The following is a 23,456-nucleotide window of genomic DNA, read 5'->3' on the forward strand; positions in this document are numbered from 1 at the left end:
AATATTAAACGGATACAGAAATGGATTTTGGCTATTCATTTACACCCCTAAATAAGGGTGATCAATGCATAATAGTATTACTGAAAAGAGAAATACCAGTAATTTGCTTCCGTAAATGAATAGAGGAACTTTAGTTGCTCATTCAAGTATTGTTGAATTTATAAAAGAATCAATGAAAATGAATAAACCATTATCGTTTTAAACATGCCCAGTAACTGGCAATTTTGTCACCTATGATGCACAGAACACAAAATAAAGAATAATAAGAGGGTCTTGTTGATCCCACGATCCTTCATTTTAGGTCATATAACCTCGAATAGAGTTGATTGGTGGGTAATAATCCATGTAGCCAACCCCATTCAGGTGGGATAAGGTTGAGTTGTTATTGTAAGACAGGGATCCTTCACTCATCTCCATTTCTTCACCCATCTCGCTTTCTTATTTGTCTATATTGGCTTCTTCTATGTTATTAAGAGAAACATTAATAGCCCACTTTTTTGTTTTTCATGAATGGAATCCTCTTGCTTTGTATTTACATTTTGGGAGAGGAATGGGTATGCTAGCGGTATAATGTAAACTAGCACCTTATGTGTCTAGCTCTTTCTTTCCCCCCATTGAAATGACTCTCTTAACCCTCAAAAGGAGAAAGAGAGAGAGAGAGAGAGACATAGGGTGCTAGCTTATGGTATATTGTTAGCATACCCAGCCTTTTCCCTTGCTTTTTATATTGGGAATAGTTGGAACAATCATTTTTATTTGGTTCTAGGTTAAAGTACTACTAATTTACCCATGCAGGGTATTATGTATGGCTAGTCAATGCATGGCCTGTGGAAACTGGGCGTCTCCCTTTCCCCGAACTACCTCCATATCTCTCAGGTCTATTCTTCTCTCGACTCTCTGTGCAGAACAGAACAGGCCTTCTGCCCAATCCGTGTTCCTTTTACTCGATCACGTGAACACATGAAGAGAAGATATTTACAGTAGATAATAATAGAACTAGGTTCAAAGCTGGGACTAGTTTTCTGTTAGAAAAAAACCATTTTTCTAAAGGAAAATGTCACGTGTAGGGAAAGTAGGAAAGTAGGAAAGTGGTTCCATGAGAAGATGTGTAATGGGTAATTATTTTGTACTAATTATAATGAGAATGGTTATGAAGTAGTTTATTATGGTGAGAAGTTATATAGGTGGTAAGTTACTCTAGTGGGAAATATGAGAATAATGTGAGATGGTTACGGAGGTAGTTTATGTAATTCCTATTGTAATTTCTTATTTAAAGGTCAAACAACAAATGAGAAGCCATTAAGAATATATTTGATAACTCCAACTTCTCTGTTGAGATGAGGCCCGACTTCCTTAGTTAAGCCAAATCATCTCCCAACTCTTATCTCTTTCCTATCTTCTTTCTCTAATCCTCTCCTATTTCATCATATGACATGGTGGAAGAGGCCAGGAACACGGCCAAGGTCGATCCAAACACCTACACGAGATTAGGTACGTATCTGTCAAGGCAAAGACTGTCATATATACAATCTTTATGATTAATAGTTTTTATGTTTTGGTGATAACATTCTATTTGTGTGTGATATCTTGCTTTTCTCTAGTGTTTAATGAGTATACAGATTCTAAGCATTGAGACGTGTCTTTTACCAAAAAAGAAGAAAAAAGAAAAGAAATGTGTTCTTGAGTCCAAACATCAAACTGGAAGATACCAAGCTGCCTACGAGACTTTGTCTTGGATTGATGGAGCTCAAAGATTAAGTCAAGTCGTCCATGAGAATTCAAGTGTCCATAGTAAAGATTGGAAGAATTATTTTTGTTTGCTTTAATGTAATCCTAGGCTATGATTTTCATTTTATATTTATTTAGATGATCCTAGAATTTAATGACCCCCATGTGTTCAAACTCAGCTAATCATCTATGGATTTCAAATGAAAAACCTCAGATAGATGGTTTATACTGTGGACTAATTAAGTCAAATTGCATCTAAATGGTTGATGTTTTTATGAACCTTGACTTAGCCCATTTGGCAAACTAAATGGACTTTACATTGGTTCATTTGGCATGGTATGAGAATCAATTGAAAAATATATCCAAATGATATGGCTTAAAAGTGAGAAAATGCCATTCACAACACTGGCGGTCGACTGGTTTTGTGTTGAGTGGTCAACCAGTGAGCACATTAGCGGTCTACCGGTACATGATTTGCTGGTTACTGAGAGCATCCTCAATCAAGCGAATGATTAGTCTGTCGATCGGTTTATCAACCGTAGGGTGTCTGAGAGGGGTTCTTCGTAGTCTACATGGTGGCAGTTGACCGGTATGTACAATGGGTGATCAGAGTTCAAAAAATAGATCCATTAGCACATAACTACTAATTTTTTTATTGTTGGAATTAGGTCTATAAATAGTGGAATAAACCTGAGTTTTAAAAAAGGACATCGGATAAGTGGAAACTTTACCGGGCTAAAACGTGAAAAATTCTACCGCCTATATGCTTCAACGTGCAAATCTAATGAACTATTGTTGATTAAAGAGGTTGTGAGCTATTACTTGCAAGTATAACGAGTTATTGAATAAAGAGGCTGTGAGCTATACTACTTGAAAATCAAGTCAGTCATTGAGCAAAGGGGATCAACATTTGTACTAAAATTTGCAAATCTGCGAGTAAAAGTGGTTATTTGTGTATTGGCCTTTGATCCATTATGAATGATTTTATAGTCGTTTTGATCACTCAAAACCATGGAGTGATCAGTGAGAGGGTTGATAATCCATAGAAACTATTGTGAGGTGTTTCTCCAACGTGCAAGGAAAGTATGGTTGGGTGTTCTCCTACCCTACAAGGACAGTGTAGTTGATCTTGGGTAGATCATTATGCTGGTGTTTCTCCTACTCTGCAATAAGATTGGTTTAGTGGAATTTCAAGCCAGTGTGGGCTTTAGGAGTTAACATAGGATGATATTGAAGCCGTGTCGAACCACTACAAATACATCTGTGTACTCTCTCTTTCTCTATTCACTTCAATCTCTTTTATTGTGTTTTAGTTACTTACATTTGATTGAAGTTTAGATAAAACTTTCACAAAGAAAGTGCATAAGATTTTAATTGGGCTAAGATTCCGCATTAACCTTATTCACCCCCTCTTGGGTTGCCTACACGGGCTTCAAAGGGACTTAAAAAATCCAAAGAGTAATGGCAACTAGATTGTGTCTATTGGAATGAGTTTCAATATCTCGTCCTCTTCTATTCAATGGCCAACTGTATAGATCTAGAAACAAAGGATGAAAATTTATTTAAAAGCTACCGACCCCAAGGTGTGAGATATTGTAGAGTAGTTTGGTGATCCCTTCAACAACCAATTAACAAAGAGAAAAAGTTTCCATTGAGAAGGACAGTAGAATAGAAGGTTGTACATAACAATTCCAAGGCAATGAACATTTTATGTTATGCTCTTGGACTTGATGAATATAGCCATGTGCGTATTTACAAAAATCTTTATTGGTCAGAAAAATCAATAAGAATTTCAAGAAAGAATAAAAAATAATGATTTTGACCAAGGTCCTCAAATTAAGAAAAATGTCTAATGCTTTAGATGTGAAAATTTTGGACATATGGTTGGGGATTGTCCTGCAAGAAAAGGGCAAAAAAGAAGAGAAAAATGAAAGATTTAAGAAGAAGAAAATTGCCTTCATAGCCACTACATGGGATGACCAAGAAGTAAGGGAGTCAGATGATGATAACTATAGTGAGTAGTGCCAAATGACATTCTATGGGATTTAAAACCTCAAAGTGAAGATAAGGTTAAGATGACGATATTGCTTATAATGAATTATATGGTTCAAGAACTCACAAAGTATAGGATTGGGAAGATGCTTATGGGTACTCCGTGTTTATATCTTAAAATAGAAAAGATTGCTCTGAAAAGAGAAGTCATGGATAGATGAAGTCTGTGGAGACATGAGGAGTCACTTGCAGAGTTCTTTGGTAACGAAGCTAAAGAGGGTGTTCTTATATGTGGAGGAGAGACCTATTAAGCACAGAGATTTCCCAAATGAGGGGAAGATCGATTTTCAAGAGAATGTCATATGCAACAAAACCAAGTAGTGTACTCATGTGCAAGGAGGAGATTTTGGACTAAGGGGGAGTCCAATGTGAGCTCTCAGTATAGTTTGTCAAAGGGAATAGAGTCTCTTCTGAAGGTGAAGGGTAGTTTTCTTCAGCCCTTTGCAATTATTGTCGATGAGGAGAGAGAAATGTATGAGCAATATAATGTCTTAAATGAAATGTTGTTGCTCATTGTGTGTGTTGATAACAATTCTAAAGGAGGAGATTGTTACAAAAATTAAGACGGATGTGAGTAATGGTACAAAAATGGTGTGGCCATGTGTAGGTAAAGTGGCACAGTACATGGCAAGTGGCAGAGGTTGGATGGTTCTATAAAATAAAAAAGCGAAACAAATACAAAATAAAAAAACAATTTGGACTATCTTAGGCTAGCCCAACCCAAGTTGGCAAGGCAACTCACCAGGCCATCCTAGCAAGGACTAGCATGCCAGCCCTCACTAGACCAATCCCATAGGCATGTTGGTACGACAGTTGCACGAGGAGAAGGCCCTACCCACAAGCATGGCATGGCCATTTCCGCACCAAGGCGTAGGAGTGTTCAAGCCATAAAATGGCTAAACTATGGGAATGTTAGCCTTGTGCTTGATGAATCATCCCAGAGAGGCTAAAAGTTTAATGGTCTCTATAAGCAGTGGAGAAAAATGCAAAAAAAAAATCGTACTTCTAGAGTCTTTATCACCGTTAGATAGAAATCAAATGGCCTTGATGCGGGATAGACAGCTCAGAATTGAGCGTGGTCGTCAATGGCGCAAAGGTGTAGAAGATGTCGCTTAATTCATGATTGGACGAGCGCATAGTCCATAATGCACCACGACTCACGTAGTGTGACTTGGTATTTGGGTGTTCTAGATTCCAGATCAACTACTTTAATTGCGCCACATCACAAGGATTCAGATCGGGCGGGCAATGTCAGTGTTGTTGACCCTTGAGATTCTTACGGTTGTATTTTGGTGAGTTAATCGTTCATACATCGGTACACTTCAACGGGTTAGATAATCTCCGTGATATGGTGTAGCATGCTACGGTACGCGACACTTGAAGATGCTTTTAATTGACCTTGAATGCTCTCGCTATTTGAAGACCGTCGATCAAACAAATTTGGTCTCCGCTGTCAACTAGTGACACAACGAAATGTCACAAAAACCTTTGCAAAATTATAGAAATGCCCCTCCAACTTCAGGTGAGCATATCTCACTCATTTTAAGTCCAAATTGAGTGGGGGGTTTCTTGTTGTAGACATCTCATTTTGTCATTCTTTCTTACATCAATGAGAATGAAATGCTCAATGATTCTCTCCACCCGATCTCTTAAAAATAATACAAAAATATGAAGAAAAAAGAGCTCAAACTGTTCTAAGAGCTTCAAATCATCAATTTAGGATCACTAGAATTGCCAAGATAAATAAAAATAGGTTCATCATTGAACAAACAAGAGGCCCAACCTCTGATTGAATTCTTGAGGGAATTCATAGCAGTATCGCATGGTCATACGATGACATGCCTGGTATTGACACCAACATAGTCACTCATCGTTTACCTTTATACCCTATGATGAAACCAGTAAAACAAAAATTAAGACGTATGAGACCGGAATGAATCCTAAAAATCAAGGAGAAAGTTTCCAAACAACTTGAAGTAAGATTCTTAGAAGTGACAAAATACCCTGAATGGCTAGCAACATTGTATTAGTACTTAAGAAGGATAGGCGAGTACGAATGAGCGTAGACTTTAGGGACCCAAACAAAACTAGTCCAAAAGATGGCTTCCTTTTACCTCACATTGATATACTCGTAAATAATAAGATCAAACACGTCCTTCTATCTTTTATTGATGGATCCTCAGGGTATAATCAGATCAAAATAGCGCATGAAGACACGCAAATGACATCCTTTATTAATCAATGGAGAACTTACTGTTACAAAGTAATGCCATTCGGACTCAAAAATGTTGGGATGACCTACCAAAAGGCAACAACCACCATTTTACATGACCTAATGCACAAAGAGATCGAGGTCTATGTCGACGATATGATTGTCAAATCGAATGAACGAAAGGGACATATAGAAGCCCTAAGAAAATTCTTGAAAGAATTAAAGCATATAAGCTGAGGCTCAACCCTTAAAAGTGTGTATTTGGAACTACTGCAAGAAAATTCTTAGGGTGTATAGTCAGCCATAGAGGCATTGAGGTAGACCTTACTAAAATCAAGGTAATCATGGACATGCCACCACCTAAAATCGAAAAAGAAATCAGGAGTTTCTTGGAAAGAATTAGTAAATCAGCCAGTTTATTGCTCAGTTAACTGTGGTGTGCGCACCAATTTTCAAATTATTCAATAAGAATGAGTCAAAAGAATGGTGAACAATGCCAGATAGCATTTGAGAAAATTAAAAAAATACTTGGATAACACACCAGTATTGGTACCCCCGATAAAACCATTGTTACTATACTTGTCCATAACAAACACTCCCATGGATGCAATGCTAGCACAACATCAGAAAGATGAATAGACAGAACAAGTCATTTATTATCTAATTAAGAAATTTGTGGACTACGAGACTAGATACACAATTCTTGAAAAAGTTTGCACGGCTTTTATTTGGGCTACAAGACGGTTACGAAATTAAATACTCTTGAGGATGGATCCAATCAAATACCTATTCAAGAAATCTGCCTTGACTATGAGACTAGAATGATGGTTGTTACTATTATCAGAATTTGATGTCAAACATATGACACAAAAGTCAATCAAAGAACAAGCAATCGCTGATCACCTATTGGCGCATCCAACCCTTAAAACTAGACAATTAGAATAGAATAAGTCTGAAATTCTTGGTCAGGGCGACCTAGGTGCTTAACCTGAAAAAAATGGTGAAGTTATAATGACATAATTCTTTCCTAGGAAAAGAATCGATTAGTGAAGAAATCTTTGGTCTATGATCAAGATAATGACGTAGGACAGAATGGTTTGAACCACTCTAAATATTGGGTGTATTGGTGTACATTGTCTCTTTCAATCTCCGTCTTGCATTTACATATCACAATAAGGAACCGGTAATATTCCCTATGGCACTTCTTTTATTTGTTATTTGTCTTCTATTGTTTGTTGTTGTGTGATGTTATTCAGATTAGTTTTGGGATTGTGTTTATGTAGTTATGTTTTGTTTTATTTGATCATAATCCAATTCACAGTCAAATAAAGGGGAAGGTTCCAAGACTTGACAACATGATTATTTCTGGGGTGTCTAAGCACGCACCAATGGAAAGGCCCACTTTGCCCTCAAACATCAAAAGAAATGGCCATCAAAATTCAATATTAGTCTATGGTATTTTAAAAAATATATATATATATATATGAAAAACCCAATACCGGACTGACAATAGACCGATTCCGTATCGATAAAAGAAACCGATATCAAACCGGACTCAATACCTATCGTGGGCTTTTACAAACGCATTTTTATTGTATGCGGTTCCTTGACCGGTGCGGTTCCTTAGTGCCTCTCACAAGAAGAGGGTGGATCCCATCGGGGCCGAGTGGTGCCCCGGATGGGTCCCACCCCCTCTTGTGAGAGGCACTAGGGAACCACACCAGTCAAGAACCGTAGACAATAATGATTCTTTACAAACTGAAGTCCTTATCGACCTAAAACATAACCAAATCGATACATGAAGTAATCGGAAAAAAAAAACCATATGAAATCATCGTCCTTAATTTGGTTCATTTGGTTGAACTTGGGCCTAGGCCTTGGTGCTTAGGTCCCCAATTTGGAATTTCAAAAAGCAGGGAGGTCCCTGCCCGGCTCAATTCCCCCGTCCCCCTAACAAGGGGGTGCAATGACCACCCTACTCGGGTGGGGTCCATCCTTCTTATTAGAGGGACTGACTGGGTAACTGGGTTGGACAGGGATCTAGAGAAGATAATTTTCCAAGATAGCCGGGCCAGGGTAGAGCAAATCTTATGGGGATGGCCGACGGGAACTGAACATAGAAAGAAAAGTCACTCTCTTTGGCTTTTCTGGAATTCAAGAAAATGAACCTTTCCGTCGAATCTTTCGTATTGCACGCGACACTCTGTCTGAGCTGCACAGGCGCCGTAGATCTGTATTGGTCTTTGAGCAGTTTGAAGAAGAAGTTAGAACAGTGGTAGTTAGCGCCCCAGAAATCGGTATTGTGGGTGCAAAGGTGGTTGGGAGTTATAGCCTTGGGAGCGGAATTAGGGAACGTTAGTTGGAAGTTTCTTCTTTCTAGTTATGCAGGAGAATCTCCGCCACCGATAAATTTAGCGGAGATCCACCCAACCATCCCTAAATCTAGTGAAGGCCTGAAGGATTACAAGAGAGAGACAGAAACAGATCTCAATTTATAAACCGAACAACAGTTTTTTTTAATGCTAATTATATGCATGGTTGGAAAAGCTATGAAATTGATTGATTAAGCGAAAGAGTGGAAGACGGAGACGGTTTTTGAAAGAAACCCAAAAAAAAAAAAAAACTTAAGGTATAAAGAATGAAACATGACAAGAGCACTCTTACCAACTTCCTCTCTTTCTCGTATCAAAGCCAAGCCTGGGCTTGGCCTCTTGAAGTCTTTGTTTTTCTTCTTTTGTTTATTTAGATTTACAAAAAAGGAAGAATACAGAGAAGATTATTTTGATTCCATAGTGTTTTAATTATTTGTGCAATAATGGCAGCAGTAGTTCTTTTCTCTTGTCTGGTGGCGTTGCTTTCATGTGTAACCGAGGGTGGTGCTCCCCTTGGCACAGCCGTTGCCGCGGTGGCCGGCCGTCCAGCAGTGATGGCCCGCCGTCCAGTGGCGGTGGCCGGCCGTCCAGCCGTGGTGGCTGGCCGTCAAGCCGCTAATCGTGATATTACAGTTTTTAATGTTCTCACCTACGGTGCTAAGCCTGATGGCAGGACCGACAACACTCAGGTAAGTCTTCCATATTTAACCATTAGAGAAGAAACAGCCTCTCCGCAAAGTGAGGGTAAAACTGCATACATTATGATTCTGCCAAACCCGTGATGATAGGAGTCTTGTGCACCTTGGGAACCTCGTGTAATGGGTACATCCTTTGGTCAAATCCAAATCTTTGTCTGGGAGTATAATTTTATTACTCACAACAGCTCAACAGTTGGTATACTTGGAGCCTACATATGGACAAACAACTCAAGGACCTAGTTGCTGATCTTTATCCCCTCAATTTGTCTGTCCCTTAATTCCATCTAATAGGGTGGCAGAAATGACCACCCTACCCTCTGCCCGAACACACTGCCCGGGGTGGGGTTCACCTCCCTCTACTAGAAGGAATTGAGGAAATTGACGGACAGGCACATTGAGGTGATATTTTTCCGTTGCGGATGCCATATTGGAGGATCTACAGAGATTGAATTTTTTGTTCGATGAAAAAGATAATTAAAAAAAAAAAAAGAAGCAAGCTTAGATACTTTGGAGAATGAAGAAGAAAAATATGTGGCTGTGGATGGATAGCACGGTATTAAATTGGATCCGTGAATCGGTTGATTCAGATTGAAATTGGCCGATTGATCTGGTCAATTCTCAGCGATTCTAATTGATTTTGCTATGGCCAATTTTGGCCGATTCAGCCATGTGTCCAATTCCTACCGATTTGGATTGGAAGCAACACTGACGAATTCAATGCACACTTCCATTTTTTGAAACCTTGATGAAGAGGAAAATTCCCCATAGGGGAGGGTAGGAAGAAGGAAATCAAGTTTGTGATCATCGTCTAAACAACAGAATCCTCTACTGTCGAGCTACCTGGCAAGACCGTGTTGCTCAGATACGGTGAGACATGCAATGACCACCTTACCCCCACTCGGGCAAGGCGCTTGGACAAGGATATGGCAGTCATTGCACGACTCATCATGTCTAGGCAGCTCGGTCCTACCGGGCAGCTCAGCAGTAGAAGATCCAAATTGCTAGACAACTCGCCTACACATGAGGGGGAGTGTTAGAATCCAATTTCCATCTCTTCTTAGTCCCTCCACCTAATGGACTAAACTGTTTTTTTGCTGAAATCTAACATTTTATTTTTTTGTTACTAAAATAGCTGAAATCTAGCACTCAACAAGTCTTAGAACTTCCTTTTATCTGTGGTTGCAGGCATTCATGAAGACATGGGTTGCAGCGTGCCATTGGAAAGGGAAAGCAAGGTTTCTTGTACCTTTGGGCACATTTTTGGTTGGTCCGGTTATATTTGCAGGGCCATGTGTTGGGCCACCTCCCATTATCGTTCAAATATTAGGAACCGTTAAAGCAGTTGTTGATATTAGTGAATACGAATCTCCTGAATGGTTCTTGTTCGAGCGAATTGATGGTATTATTCTCACCGGCGGTGGAACTTTCGATGGTCAAGGTGACCAAGTTTGGAAATACAATGACTGTAAACAAAACAGTGGCTGTCAACTCATGCCAGCTGTAAGAGAAATAATTCAGAAATTCTTTGTTTTTGTTTGTTTGTTCATTTCGTTTCATCATCAGAATTAAACCTAACAAAATTATTGATTTTTGCAGAACATAAAGTTCAATCATGTTAACAATGGGAGGATTCGTGGTATCCATTCACTTAATAGCAAAGCTTTTCACTTTATGATTAACTTTTGCCAGAACTTGGGGATTCGCAGAATCAATATCATCGCCCCTGACAATAGCCCAAACACAGACGGAATCCACATCAGTGACTCCAATTCCATCGGAATATCCAAAAGCATGATTGGAACAGGGGATGATTGCATCTCCATTGGTCAAGGCTCAACCAATGTCACCATTAATGGAGTCTCATGCGGACCAGGACATGGAATTAGGTAAATTTTTTTTTTTGTTCCCCTTAATTTCCAAGAGAAACCCAGAAATGGTACTGTGGGCTTTAACTAATTCACCATTAATGTTGTGGATTTTATGTTTAAACAACAGTGTTGGTAGCCTTGGCAAGTACGACGATGAAAAGGAAGTGAATGGAATCACAGTGAAAAACTGCACATTATCGAACACAGATAATGGTGTTAGGATAAAAACTTGGCCTGGATCTCCTCCAGGCCGTGCATCAGGATTCATTTTTGACGACATTATCATGAACAATGTTCAGAATCCAATTATAATAGATCAACAATATTGCTCAGGGAGTAGTTGCAAAAATAAGCCGGTAATTGAACTCTATACGAATTCTCATGGACATTTTATCAAATGGGTGGTAGGTAGTATATTCTAATCGTCTTTTTCGTGTTTTTTTTTCCTGGGGAAAAGCCCTCTCGCGTGCAGGTGAGCAATGTGCATTTCATGAATATCAGAGGCACCTCGGCAACAAAGGTTGCAGTGAGCATCAACTGCAGTCGACAGTTTCCGTGCCAGAACGTTCAGCTGTCCAACATCAATCTCAAGTTCCAAGGCAAAATTCCAAACGATTTCACCGCTTTGTCCCAATGTTCAAATGTGAAATTAGGCTTCGCCGGCGTTCAGGTCCCAGCACCTTGTCGATAAGTTTCAGCTATCGGGTTGGTTGGCAAGAGAATGAGAGCACAGCCATTACTGTTAGGAATTGGGGATTTAATAGAGGCAGAACTACTTGACTGTAGCTGGGGGGATCAATATATAGGCCTGAAACAATGTATACATTGGAAAGAGAGGGAGCTGCTCTTCGTACTTCGAAAATTATCTGGCAATGATATTAAGTATAATTTCTATATAAAGATTTGAGTCTCTCCACTACATAACAATAACCTGAACCAAATCCTATCGAATCCATGGACTCTAGAAACATTAAACTCAAGGAGGTTTTTTAAACCCCGGATGCAAGGGATTTTCATCCTCCTGCTTCTCGCACTCAAGTGCGTAGTGCACCACATTTAAGAATCCATTTAAGAATCCAATCGTAAAAACATGGACAGTAAAATCTTTTTGTATTTTAATCACAAAAACATAAACACACCAGAAGTATTTTGTTTCCTTCGAACTCACTAGCACAATTCATCCTTGGACTCATAGCTCTTTCATAAGCCTTCGCGTATTAAGGGAGACATCACACATGTTTGTTCTCGATTGACCACCCAAAACACTCTCAAAAATTGGATTTTTCTCAAAACCGTATTCTTACACACAAAGAAAAAAAAAATGAAGGAATGAAAGAGAGAGCTTATGAGAGAGGGAAGAATGAATGACAATCAATCAATTTACTTGCCTTTCAATATACCTTAATTGGATATGAATCACAATGAAATCTTACCACATAACCAAATAGAGTTATGAGATCTTATCTCTTAGGCATGATTTGAATCATAGTGATTTTTTTATTTTTTTTATACAATCACATTGAAATGAGACCATATAGGTTTCAATCAAATTTAAAATCCTTAGCTAACAAATTATCTTGGGAAGAGGTAGGGTCCAAATGGGATTCTACCTAGTATAAAATGTGTTGAAAAATATTTTATTTCCAATGTAATAATTATCAATACATACACTATTACATAATTGTAACAAATACCTCCCAAAGTAGTAATTAATTATGAACTAATCCATTCACATTATAATATTGCATAATATACTATAAGGCATCTTACCAATAAATAAATAATAAAAAAAAAAAATATATATATATATATATATATATCATACTACTATATAAAAGCACGTGGTGGCAAAATTTTCATTTTCCTATCCTACCCTTCATTTTTATTTAAATAACACTAAATACCACGATTTCTTCACTCTCTATTTCTCTTTTTTATTTGTGTTTTATATTTATATTGGTACCCTTTAGTATCTTAATATTTATTTTTTTAAATTAGTTAGTTTTTATTTAATGGTACTCTTGCTTTTCCTTCCTTCTCCTTCATCTTCCACAGAGAAAATCGATCGACTAAATCGATGGTATACCTATATGTTGCTCATCATCTTTACCAAACCTTTCCATTTCCTTCCCTCTCCACCCTCTGTTTCATCTTCGGCCCATTCTTATTCTCTCTCTGTCTGATAAGAAAAAAAAGATTGAGGTCTACATTAGCCCAAGCAAAGATCGAGATATTCAGTGTGTTTCTGTTCGTTGCTTCATCTTCTCCAAGCTGTGTGTTTCTCCACCCTCTGCTTCATCTTCCCCATTCTCATTCTCTCTCTCTCATAAAAAATAAAGAAAAAGATTTAGGTCTACATTACCCCAAGCAGAGATCTATATATTCAGTGTGTTTCTGTTCGTTGCTTCATCTTCTCCAAGCTGTCTTACCAAAGTAGTGTGTTTCTGTTCGTTGCTATTAAAGTTTGTTAGTCTTCAGAAATCTGTTTTATGGTTGCCCTGAATGTGAAACTCCCTTATTCTTACTTGCCATGGGGGATTTTGGTGCAGATACCAAGAAGGGGAACGCAGCTGAGACAGACAGAGTTCAATGTTATGAGTCCGCTACAATGAAATACTTGGGGTTTTTGCCTGCGTTGATACCCGATGAGGTTTGTAATTTGATTTGCGTTAAAGCCTTATGGTTTTTGCTTGATTAATTTTGAAGAGCTATGGCTAAGCAGGTCATCATTTGGAAAATACATATTATATGGTCTTCTATTATATGGTTCTGTGGATTTGAGTTCAACTAAAGCCTCTCCGGCTAGCCACTGCCTAGAGAAAACCCGTTTCCTTTATTCTCTCTGCTTCAATCCAGTTGTCTCTACTTCAATCCAGTTGGATATTTTACTTGTGTTTCATATTTCTAAATCTGACCTTCAGTTTTGAACCCAACTTCACTAGATTGTTCCTCATGACAGAATGGCATTTTGAGCAGAATTTTATAGGAATCTGATTTGTTTTGAGTAAGCTATTGACTTTCCATCTAATCTGGATTTTCCTTTATCCCTGCAATCATGTCGTGAGCTGATCTCCTACGGGAAGTTCATGTAACCTTCTTCCAAAGTTAATTTTTGCTTCCCATTGGATTATAATTGTTAAAATTGAATTATAGTCTTGCAGTATGCAAGTTGCATTTGGTTCACAATCATTGAAGAAAACAAAGTTAATATTTGAAATAATGTAGTCATTGTTTCCTTCCATTAAAGTGGCTAGCATTACCTTTTTCAGTGGTGCACTATTTTTTTTTTTCTTCTTTATAATGGTTCTGAATAAATCTTATGTAGATTTTATCAGCTGTCTTTTAGTCCTCATAAGGATACTGAAGGGATTATGGATCTTGTCAAATTTCTTTTCCCAAAGCTTGTAATACTTGTAGATGGTCAAAAGCCTAAAATGTGATAACACTGAAAAGGAGAATCCAGATGAAATTTGGAATTGAGTGTTATGATTCGGTAAATAATGAATCAGTGTGTGTTCCTTTAGCTCAATTATGTGAAATAGATGCTACAGGCATGTTGATCCAGATTAGAATTGCTTGAAGCCAATCATTCAAGAAGGTAATTCTGATGTGGGTTACACAGATCTTCAAGGGCCTATCATTGTGACATTTACGAATGAACTGTTGTCAATACTTGGAGTAGTTGAACACAAAGTTAAGTTAATGTACTGTTGTCCTATAAATATGAGCTGTCTTTAACATCTTAGATTGCATTGTTATTAAGACTTTTGCACTCACTTTGTGAATAGAGGGGGGAGTAGACATCCAACAATTCTCTGATTATCTACAATTGGAGTCATTCCATGTCTCTGGTTGTTCAAATGATAGCTGCCTTTAGAAGTTCAAGGAGGATGTACATGATGAATCAACAGTAATACAAATTTTTTTTAGCTGCAGTTGGCTGGTAGGTGATGACAAACTGGCATGGAAAGTTATTTCAGTGATGAAATAATATTCGGATTCAACTACAGTTTCTACACCAACAATTAGCTGACTCATTGAGACACCGACGGATAAACCTCTTTTTAGGAAACAATATTGGTGGATTGCATCCCAGAGATCTATCTTTGCTAGAATCTCTCATGGTATGTAATTTGCGTTTTCACTTTATGTGATTTTAGGCTGGAGAAAACCCTCTCCTTTCTTCTCTCTTTATGTCTCTACAGTTACTATAGTTTAGAATATCATCTTTATTTTTTGTAAATTGAATTCACAATGTTTCTCCTCCATTCATCTGTTGTTTTCCTTGTGGTCATGATCTTATTAAACAACTTGATTATGTAAGAGAAACTACAAATTCGTAAGCTTTTCCACATTTCTATTGGGATCCTGAATTCGAATATAGAAAATTTTTAAGATGTAATTTCTTAACCTAACCCATCAGAATCTAGCCATACATGCCTTCTGAGAATCAATTCTAATTCTGCTCCAAAACCTAGATTTATGGAAAGCATAAGACTGATTCATATATATTTAGAAAATTTAAGTATAATTGCATTAAAAAAATCACGGGACAGTATCAGGGAATGGGAGCTGCTTAGTTAAGTATTAAATCAACCAGGGTTCCATGTACATGCACATTCAGCCAAGGCAATGGTGCTCTGTATTCATAGCAATGCTTTCCCAATAAAGTACAAAGAGATAGAGGGGTAGTGGATAGTGGGTAGTGGGCTTCACTTGTTATTATTGGAAATCTTTTGTTTCTCCATTGTTATCTGTCAATCTTTCCCAACCTCTTCTTTTGATACTTAAGCATATATGCAGAATGCTTCTGTCTAAATTTTCTTGGTTTATCATCTTTTTTGGAAACTAATGCACAATTGGAATATATATCATGATTCATTTATTATACTATTCGTTGTCTGTGGAATTAATACGAGGTGCTCTATGATAAGTTGAAATTACAAGATTTTGAATTATTTCTTCATATGTTTATTGTTTTTTAATTATATCACTTTCGTAATTAATCCTTGTTTTATTGAATTTAATTTTACGTTGATACGTACTTATATTCTTCTTAATTATAATTTGAATGTTTTTTCAACTAGATTATCATGTCATCAAAACAAAAGTTAACTGAAAATCAACGTGAAAGATATAATGAGGCTAAAAGAACGAAAAGAAAAAGTCTCCAAAACTGGTTGCTTAAAGCACAACTTACAGAACCAAGGGCTACAACATCAAATGCTGAAAGCTCAGAAAATCAACCATCTTATATGGAAGGTTAGTATTATTTTTAAAAATGTAGAGGTAACTATTTTTAGGGTAAACATGTTCTACAACCCTTGAGGTTTTTTCATTTACCTATTCTACCCTAACTCACTTTTATATTTAGAGTTACAGACCCCAAGGAACGTTTGAGCGTCCTTTATCAGGAACAAAAACATGAGAGTGATGAGGCATAAGATTAAGAGATGTGTAATAAAAATAAGAGCAAATTACTTAGACCTTTTTAACAATTCAGGGAACATCACCGCCCTTCTAACAACTACTCGGACCTCCCCTACTTTTTAAATTTGATTTCACTAAACCCAAGTCCGTTAACGAGTCAGTAAATTACCTGCTATGACCAAAATGCTCTTACACCTTTCCCTTTCTTCTTCTTCTTCAACCTCCTGCCACTGCCATCGAACAAGGATTTTGATTATTCAAACATTCTTTCAATAATCAGATTCCAAAAAACCAAACTAGAAAAAACAGGAGATCCAATCAAATCAAATCCATGACCAAATATATAAGTATATTGTTCACTGGATAAATCTAAAGCAGCTCTGATCGTCAATCCATTAAACATTGATAGAAAACACAAGAGCGAGTAACAATTAAAATAAATCATCAACTCCAGCCTAAAAACCGTCATCAACCAATATAGTGATTGAGATGTCGAGAATGCTAAAGGAAAATGATAGACAGGAAGCATTGAAGGTAGGTATGTAGAACATTTTGTAGATGAAGTAGAGATTAAAATTTACAATAATGAAAACCAAGCAGAAATCTACTAAACAGAAGAATTAAAATAAAAGAAAAACATATCAGAACTAGAGCCACACTTGCCAAGGAAAACAGCAATTTGCATTGTAAGTTTTAACTTCTAATAGAGAATTACTTGTAGTATGACCCCTACCTATTTTTCTTCTCGTAGAATTTTGGAATAGTGCCTTCAGAGTAAAAACTTCACTTGTTCATCAAATTGTTCCTTTTCTCTTTATAGGGATAAACACCTCTACTAACACTAAGGAATGGTTTCAAACAAATGTTGTCCTTCGTGTCAGCTAGGGAAATTTCTTATTTCCCAAATTTGCACCATGGCCGATGGATTGCAAAGATTGTGGTGTAGGCCTTGCTCATCATACTCATTTTCCTCATTCTATATGTCATAATAAAAACTTCTGTTCACATTCCTCTCACTAAATTCAAATTGGGCTTCAATAACTACTTCTCTTTAAATCCAGGATTTATTAGCTAAGCATTTTCAACAATTTATTTTTTTTCCTCAGTTACATGTTTGTCTTTGTAGGATTTCCTATTCATATCCATGTAGGGCAAGCGGTTAATGACAAAAGGAAGATACGTACTTTTGGCCCACACAACATTCATGATACATCGAAATCCACGTATGCTGACACGTGCATTTGCACGTAGCTCATTACTAGTATATATATATATATATATACTATAAGGCATGTATTTAAGTACTACCTGACATCAGTTTGTCATAAATTTTATTTCAAGAGATTTTGTAATTATGATTAAATTAATAAAACATTTCAAAAAGTGTTTAATAAAATAAATATTAATTTAAAAGAAATTACAAATAATTTATGAAATTGCCACAGGATCTGAATTTCTATCCAATCAACTGCAAATATTCACTCTTTTTGATATTAAGGTAGTGGACTTCATTTTGGACTTCTCTTTCGTCTACTTTCATACACTGTGAACCCAGTACACCGATATATAAGCAAAGGAGACATCAACTGTTGGTGTGCAAAATTTCACAATATGTGACCACATCAATGAGGACCTCTCATATCAAGGGACTAAAAGTACACTACTAATGAGAATTTTGTTCCAAAACAATTGATAGTATCACATGTGAAATTCCCGTATGATTTGGTTCAATGTGCATACGTACAGTATGTACACTCCTAGTTATGTCCTGGAATCTCCATTCTAAGAACACACAATGTGATGACCATAAGTAGGGGTGTCAAATGGTCCGTTCAGGCTGGTTTCGATTTGTTATTCGTTTTTGGTGTGAAAATGACTGAATCTGAAACGCACCTATAAGGTTTTTTTTGGTTTCGGTTCGGGTTGGTCTTGTTTTAGGTTCTGTTTATGTTAACAGGTTCGAAACGGTTTGAGCAGTCTTAAAACCGATATCAAACCATTTCGAGCCCGGTTTTAGACCGAAATTGTTTGCCTTATGGGCCTTATCAAATGGGTTGGGCTCCATTTTTAAGTTTTTTAACTTTTCCAATGGATAGGGATCTATTTTTTAATCCAAACAAATGAGCTGTACCTCAAGGCTAGGGTCCTTTTTAAGTTTTACCTTTTGAAATGGGTTGTGCCCCATTTTTTTAATCCAAAAAAGTTTGAAAGAGTGCAATGCCATGGGAGGGTGACGTTTCCATCGGTTTGTATCGGGTCGGGTGTCGGTTCCGGGGTGGCTCAGTTTCGATTTGGGCTTATTGGGGGAGCGTCGGTGTAGCTCGAACCACGTGTGCCTAAATCTAGGGATTTTAAAATACTGATATCCGAAACCTGCCCTCTACTGCCAAGCTGCCTGGCAGGACTCTACTGTCAAGACACAGCAAGGCGGTAAATGACCGTCTTACCCCCACTCGGGTAAGGCACTTGGGCAGGGGAAAGGCGGTCATTCCTTGCCTTGCTGTGTCTTGGCAGTAGGATCCTATCGGGCAGCTCGGCAATAGAGGATCCAAATTACAAGCTGTCCTTGGTGCGGGAGACAGCCCACCCTTGGCCCTGGAAACTACCTCAAGGAGCAACCAACTACGCTAGGCAGTTGTCCATGCAGAAGGGCAATTTAGCATTCAAGTAGGGTAGAAGTGAGACACCATGGGTCTGAAAGAACCGTCTTTTAAGTAATTGATGTTTGGTCTAGGTAGCCATTTGGGCCCAAAGGGAATAGTTGACAAGAATATATAAAGTGGGTTTAAAAGATGGATATTTTTTTAAAGGGATTTTCTAGTTGACACCATTTGAGATGTCAAATAATTTGTAATTTTTTTTTTTTAACAAAATTTTTCTCTATCTTTATTTTTTTTTTGGTGAAGATAAAATTTTCCTCTACCATGGGTGAAAGAGAAATACATTGATCTAAGTTTATTATTACTCTAATCCAAACTGTACGAAGTTGATAATAATCTCCTAACTATTCCCTATACCCATTCCAAGAAACCCAAATCATGGGCAAGGGATTTTTTGTTCAACGTGGGTGAAGAAAACTGCCTACTTTTTTCTCTTTTTTTCTTCTTTTTTTTTACCCTTTAATTCAACACATCTTTTTTAGTGAAGATAAAACCTACCTGATGTTAGGTCCAAGTAACCATTTGGATCAAAATGTCTAAGCGAGAAGGGTAAAACAGCTAAGTATTTATAAAGTTGTGTTAAAAGATGAGCCTTTTTTTAAGGGATTTTCTAGTTGACACCCCTTGAATTGTCAAATAATTTATAATCATTGATTTTAGGGAAAATTTGACAGACACCCTTATAAGTATATCGAATATTATGGACATCCAAAAAAATATCAAAACATCAACCTTCTCCCTGATGTTAAGGACAGTTAACCCCTAAAGTTGAAATATTCATTTAACCCCTTAGTTATTTAAATAAAAAAACTCTCATTCCATCTTCTTCCTGTACTTGGGAATGTTTGGATTTGGAATAATATTCGTTCCACTGGCAGACTTACCTCTGCTAGATCGCTTTCGCCTTTGAGAAACAAAGGCAGGAATGGGTTTTACATTTGAGCCTTCTACAAGTAAACGATGAGGAGCGAAATTTGTTTAGCATCACGGTAGAAAATTGGAGACAGAAACAACATGCTAGTAGTTTCTACTACTGTACTACGATTAAGGGCTCCACCGTAACTTCTGTGACTTCATACATCTTTTGCATATATTCTTATGGAAGCCACAGAGCCCACCTGTTCTGTTCCTCTTAGCTTTTACCAATGGAAAAAGAAAAAAACCTCACCTCGATGCGTAGAAAGACCAGAAGATCCGAAGACGACGATATCACCAGATACTGGACGGAAATCTGACGCCGATGTTGGAGGAACGAGACATGTTGTGTACAGACGCGTGAGGAAGAGGAGGTGGGGGAAATGGATTTCTGAAATCAGGGAGCCCAAGAAGAAGTCTAAAATATGGTTGGGATCCTTCCCAACTCCTGAGATGGCTGCAAGGGCTTACGACGTTTGAATTTATTGATGTAGATGAAACGAATGGGACAGATTGAAGGGATAAAAACGTACCGGTCTTGTTGTGCTTCCATCTTCCGCCTTAAGAGCATTGAAATGGGTTTAAAAATGACGTCGATTGCAAGTGGAGAAGTTCCCTATTCTTGCTTCTTCCGCCTTTAGCCCAGCGAAAAAGATGAAGAGAAAATGGTGTTTGTATTTGGGATTCAGATCCTCTATTTCCAAATTCTTGGCAGCCATCGAGCTGCCATGCTCCCATGGTGTGCCATGTGTATATATGCACATCTAACGGTTCTATTTTTGAAAATTTCAAAACTTAAAATCTTTACATGGTTATCTCCACAACCAACCTCAATCGGTCCGATTGATCAAATCAAACCAAGTCAAATGGGTCACAAAAAACAACTGTGAAGAGAGAAACCGTTTTCAAACCCTCGTCTTCTTCCTTCCTCACCGTGCGCGATTGCCGCTACTCATCTGCCTCTGCGGTTTTGACTTCTAATTTCTGTTTGAAGCCCTGCGTTTTCAAGAAAGTTTCTCTTCTTTATCTCTTCCTTCCCCCGAGTCTTTCCAATTCTGAAAACACAGTTTCACAATCACTGATCACCGTCTCACCTATTTATCCCCTCCAACTTGCACACAGAGAGATTCGAAGTAGCAGCTATAAGGAGAATAGTCCCTGGTGAGCAACTTGGATTATCTCAATGACTTCAACCCTTGCCAAAATCTTGAAATTTTCATCAAACAGTCTCCTTTGCCCACTCTCATCACTGTGCAACTAATGTATTGAATGGTTCTCCTATTAGTTCTCTGTCTCTGCAAGTTTCCAATTTCGTCTGTTTTTTTATTTTTTTATTTTTATTTATACACTATTTCTTGAATCATGAAACATTGGAAGTATTTTGGAATGGACAAGTTAGAATGTCTTTTGCCATGACAAAGTTTTAGGTTGCATTTAAGTAGTGCGGTCCTTATATTCACTAGAGAGTGTCTCCAAAATTTGGATTAAAAAACTATTTTCCTAAAGAAATACAAGGCAAGCGACCCGCTGACATGTTGATAACTAATCAGTTGGGCCACACTCGGTTGCTTCAATGAGTTGATGAATTAACACGCCGTATTGAATTTTATTTTCGTGGTTTGAACTCCCTTGCTTCTGTACTTGCATTTGGTTTTTGAGGTCCCAGTCTGAATTTGAAAATTATGTGAATTCCTTAATCAGTTTTGCGAGGCAATATGGCAAAACGTATTGGATCAGTGGCTTTATTTTAAACCTCAAAGTGAAGGGTTTTAATTGCTGATAAATGAGCCCTACAGAGGCAGGTCAGTGGCGGCGATCGCGCACGATGAGGAGAGGAAGAAGACGAGGGTCTGAAAACAGTTTTTCTTTTCACGGTTCCTCTCGATTTTTTGGAATCCATTTGATTTGGTTTGATTTGATCAATGAACCGCTTGGGGTTGGTTGTGGAGATAACCAAGTAAAGATTTAAAATTTTGTAATTTTCTAAAAAATAACCGTTAGATGTGCATATATACACGTGGCACACCATGGGAGCATGGCAGCTCGATGGCTACCAAGAATTTGGAAGTAGAGGATCTGAATCCTTGTTTTTGGGGTTTTACTCTTAAGGGTATTATGGGAAGTTCATCATGTGTTAAGGGTAATTTCACCATCATAAAAGAATTAACAGCGACTTAATTACACAAACCTAATGAAGTGGACTAAATTGAAATAAAATCATAAAGTAAGGGGTGTCTGTGATATTTTGACATTTTCGGATGTTCGTGATATACAATATACTTACAGGGGGTATCCGTGAAAATTTCCCTTGTTTTTTTTTCTCCCTCTCTTTTTGTTTTAACACAATTTTTTTTTCATTTTAAGTGAGGCTAAAACATACCATTTCCCATTTGTACGTGAAAAAATACGAGAAAATGATATTTATGATATTTTTGAAAATGACACAGTTTTCTGTACGGGAGTGTGGCATACGCTAGCACTCCCATGAGTCTATCTCTCTCCTCCTTAAAACAAGGAGGCAGAGATGTCTTTTCACATGGGAAGGAGAGAGATAGACTCATGGAAGTGCTAGCGTAGGCCACACTCCCGAATAAAGATCTTTTTTCCTAATAATAATTAATTTTTGAAAGAAAAAAAATGAAACCCCTCTTTATGCTTAATTTAAAGAACTTTTAGAAATAAGACAAAGGACAATCAAAAGAAAGTTATATGTTTTAAATACACTTATTGAGGTCTCATTCAAACAACTCTTTAAAAAAAATCTAAAAGACTTAGAACCAAGAAAATTACAAACAGACAATATAACCATATTGTGTTTACTTTTATTTTACCACATGTCCGTTGGATCGAGTGATGTTTTGTAACTAGTTTCACCCCCTCATATAATTTTCCTCCTTTTAGCTGAGAGAGTAATTTTGAAATTTTTTTTTTGCAACCAACCCAAAGCTGACCATGTATAGATTATTAGATTTCATAAACAAACCACTTTCGCAAAAAGTGATCCAAATCTCTATTGTCGAAAATCCCATCTAAAAAGCCCCTTGCAACCCGTGAAGTACTCTAACCTATACCTCTTGGAGACATCTTGTATTACCAAAATCATTATACCCCCAAACAAAGTTATGCTAAAACAACATAGCAGTAACCCACCAGACTGAGAAGTAGAAGGATCAAAAAACCCATGGGAGATTAAGCAACATAGATCCTCTACGGCGTAGGTGCCCGTAGCTGCCTGTGCGGTACAGACTGGGCCATGTGTGCAATGACCGCCTTACACCCGCTCAGGTAAGGCGTTGTTTGGGCAAGGATAAGGCGATCTTTGCGCATGCGGTTCGATTTGTACCGCTCAGACCACTAGGTCTCTCTCGTGCAATTTTTATTGTGCAAATCATCCACGTCTTTAGAGCAGAAATCATTTTCTAGTCAGGACAACTCCAATCAAAATCTTCTATAAAAATAGTTTAAATTTTGGATGGATTTCAATTTTCAGAAAAAGCTTTCAAACTTTATTAGAATGACCA

General features: G+C 37.6%; 2 protein-coding genes across 2 annotated transcripts; both read left to right on the forward strand.

Moving 5' to 3' along the window:
* Positions 1-8,807: 8,807 nt before the first annotated feature.
* LOC122668724 (exopolygalacturonase-like) lies at positions 8,808-22,004 on the forward strand. The gene is made up of 6 exons (XM_043865259.1): positions 8,808-9,053; positions 10,248-10,562; positions 10,659-10,948; positions 11,058-11,286; positions 11,388-11,671; positions 21,994-22,004. Exons 1-5 carry the CDS (start codon positions 8,808-8,810, stop codon positions 11,619-11,621), a joined length of 1,314 nt encoding a protein of 437 aa, XP_043721194.1. The 3' UTR covers positions 11,622-11,671; positions 21,994-22,004.
* Positions 13,461-20,415, forward strand: LOC122668725 (ethylene-responsive transcription factor ERF035-like). The gene is made up of 3 exons (XM_043865260.1): positions 13,461-13,580; positions 16,018-16,192; positions 20,126-20,415. Exons 1-3 carry the CDS (start codon positions 13,461-13,463, stop codon positions 20,413-20,415), a joined length of 585 nt encoding a protein of 194 aa, XP_043721195.1.
* Positions 22,005-23,456: the final 1,452 nt, after the last annotated feature.

This window comes from Telopea speciosissima, chromosome 7 (assembly GCF_018873765.1).
Source record: "Telopea speciosissima isolate NSW1024214 ecotype Mountain lineage chromosome 7, Tspe_v1, whole genome shotgun sequence".
Taxonomy (NCBI): domain Eukaryota; kingdom Viridiplantae; phylum Streptophyta; class Magnoliopsida; order Proteales; family Proteaceae; genus Telopea; species Telopea speciosissima.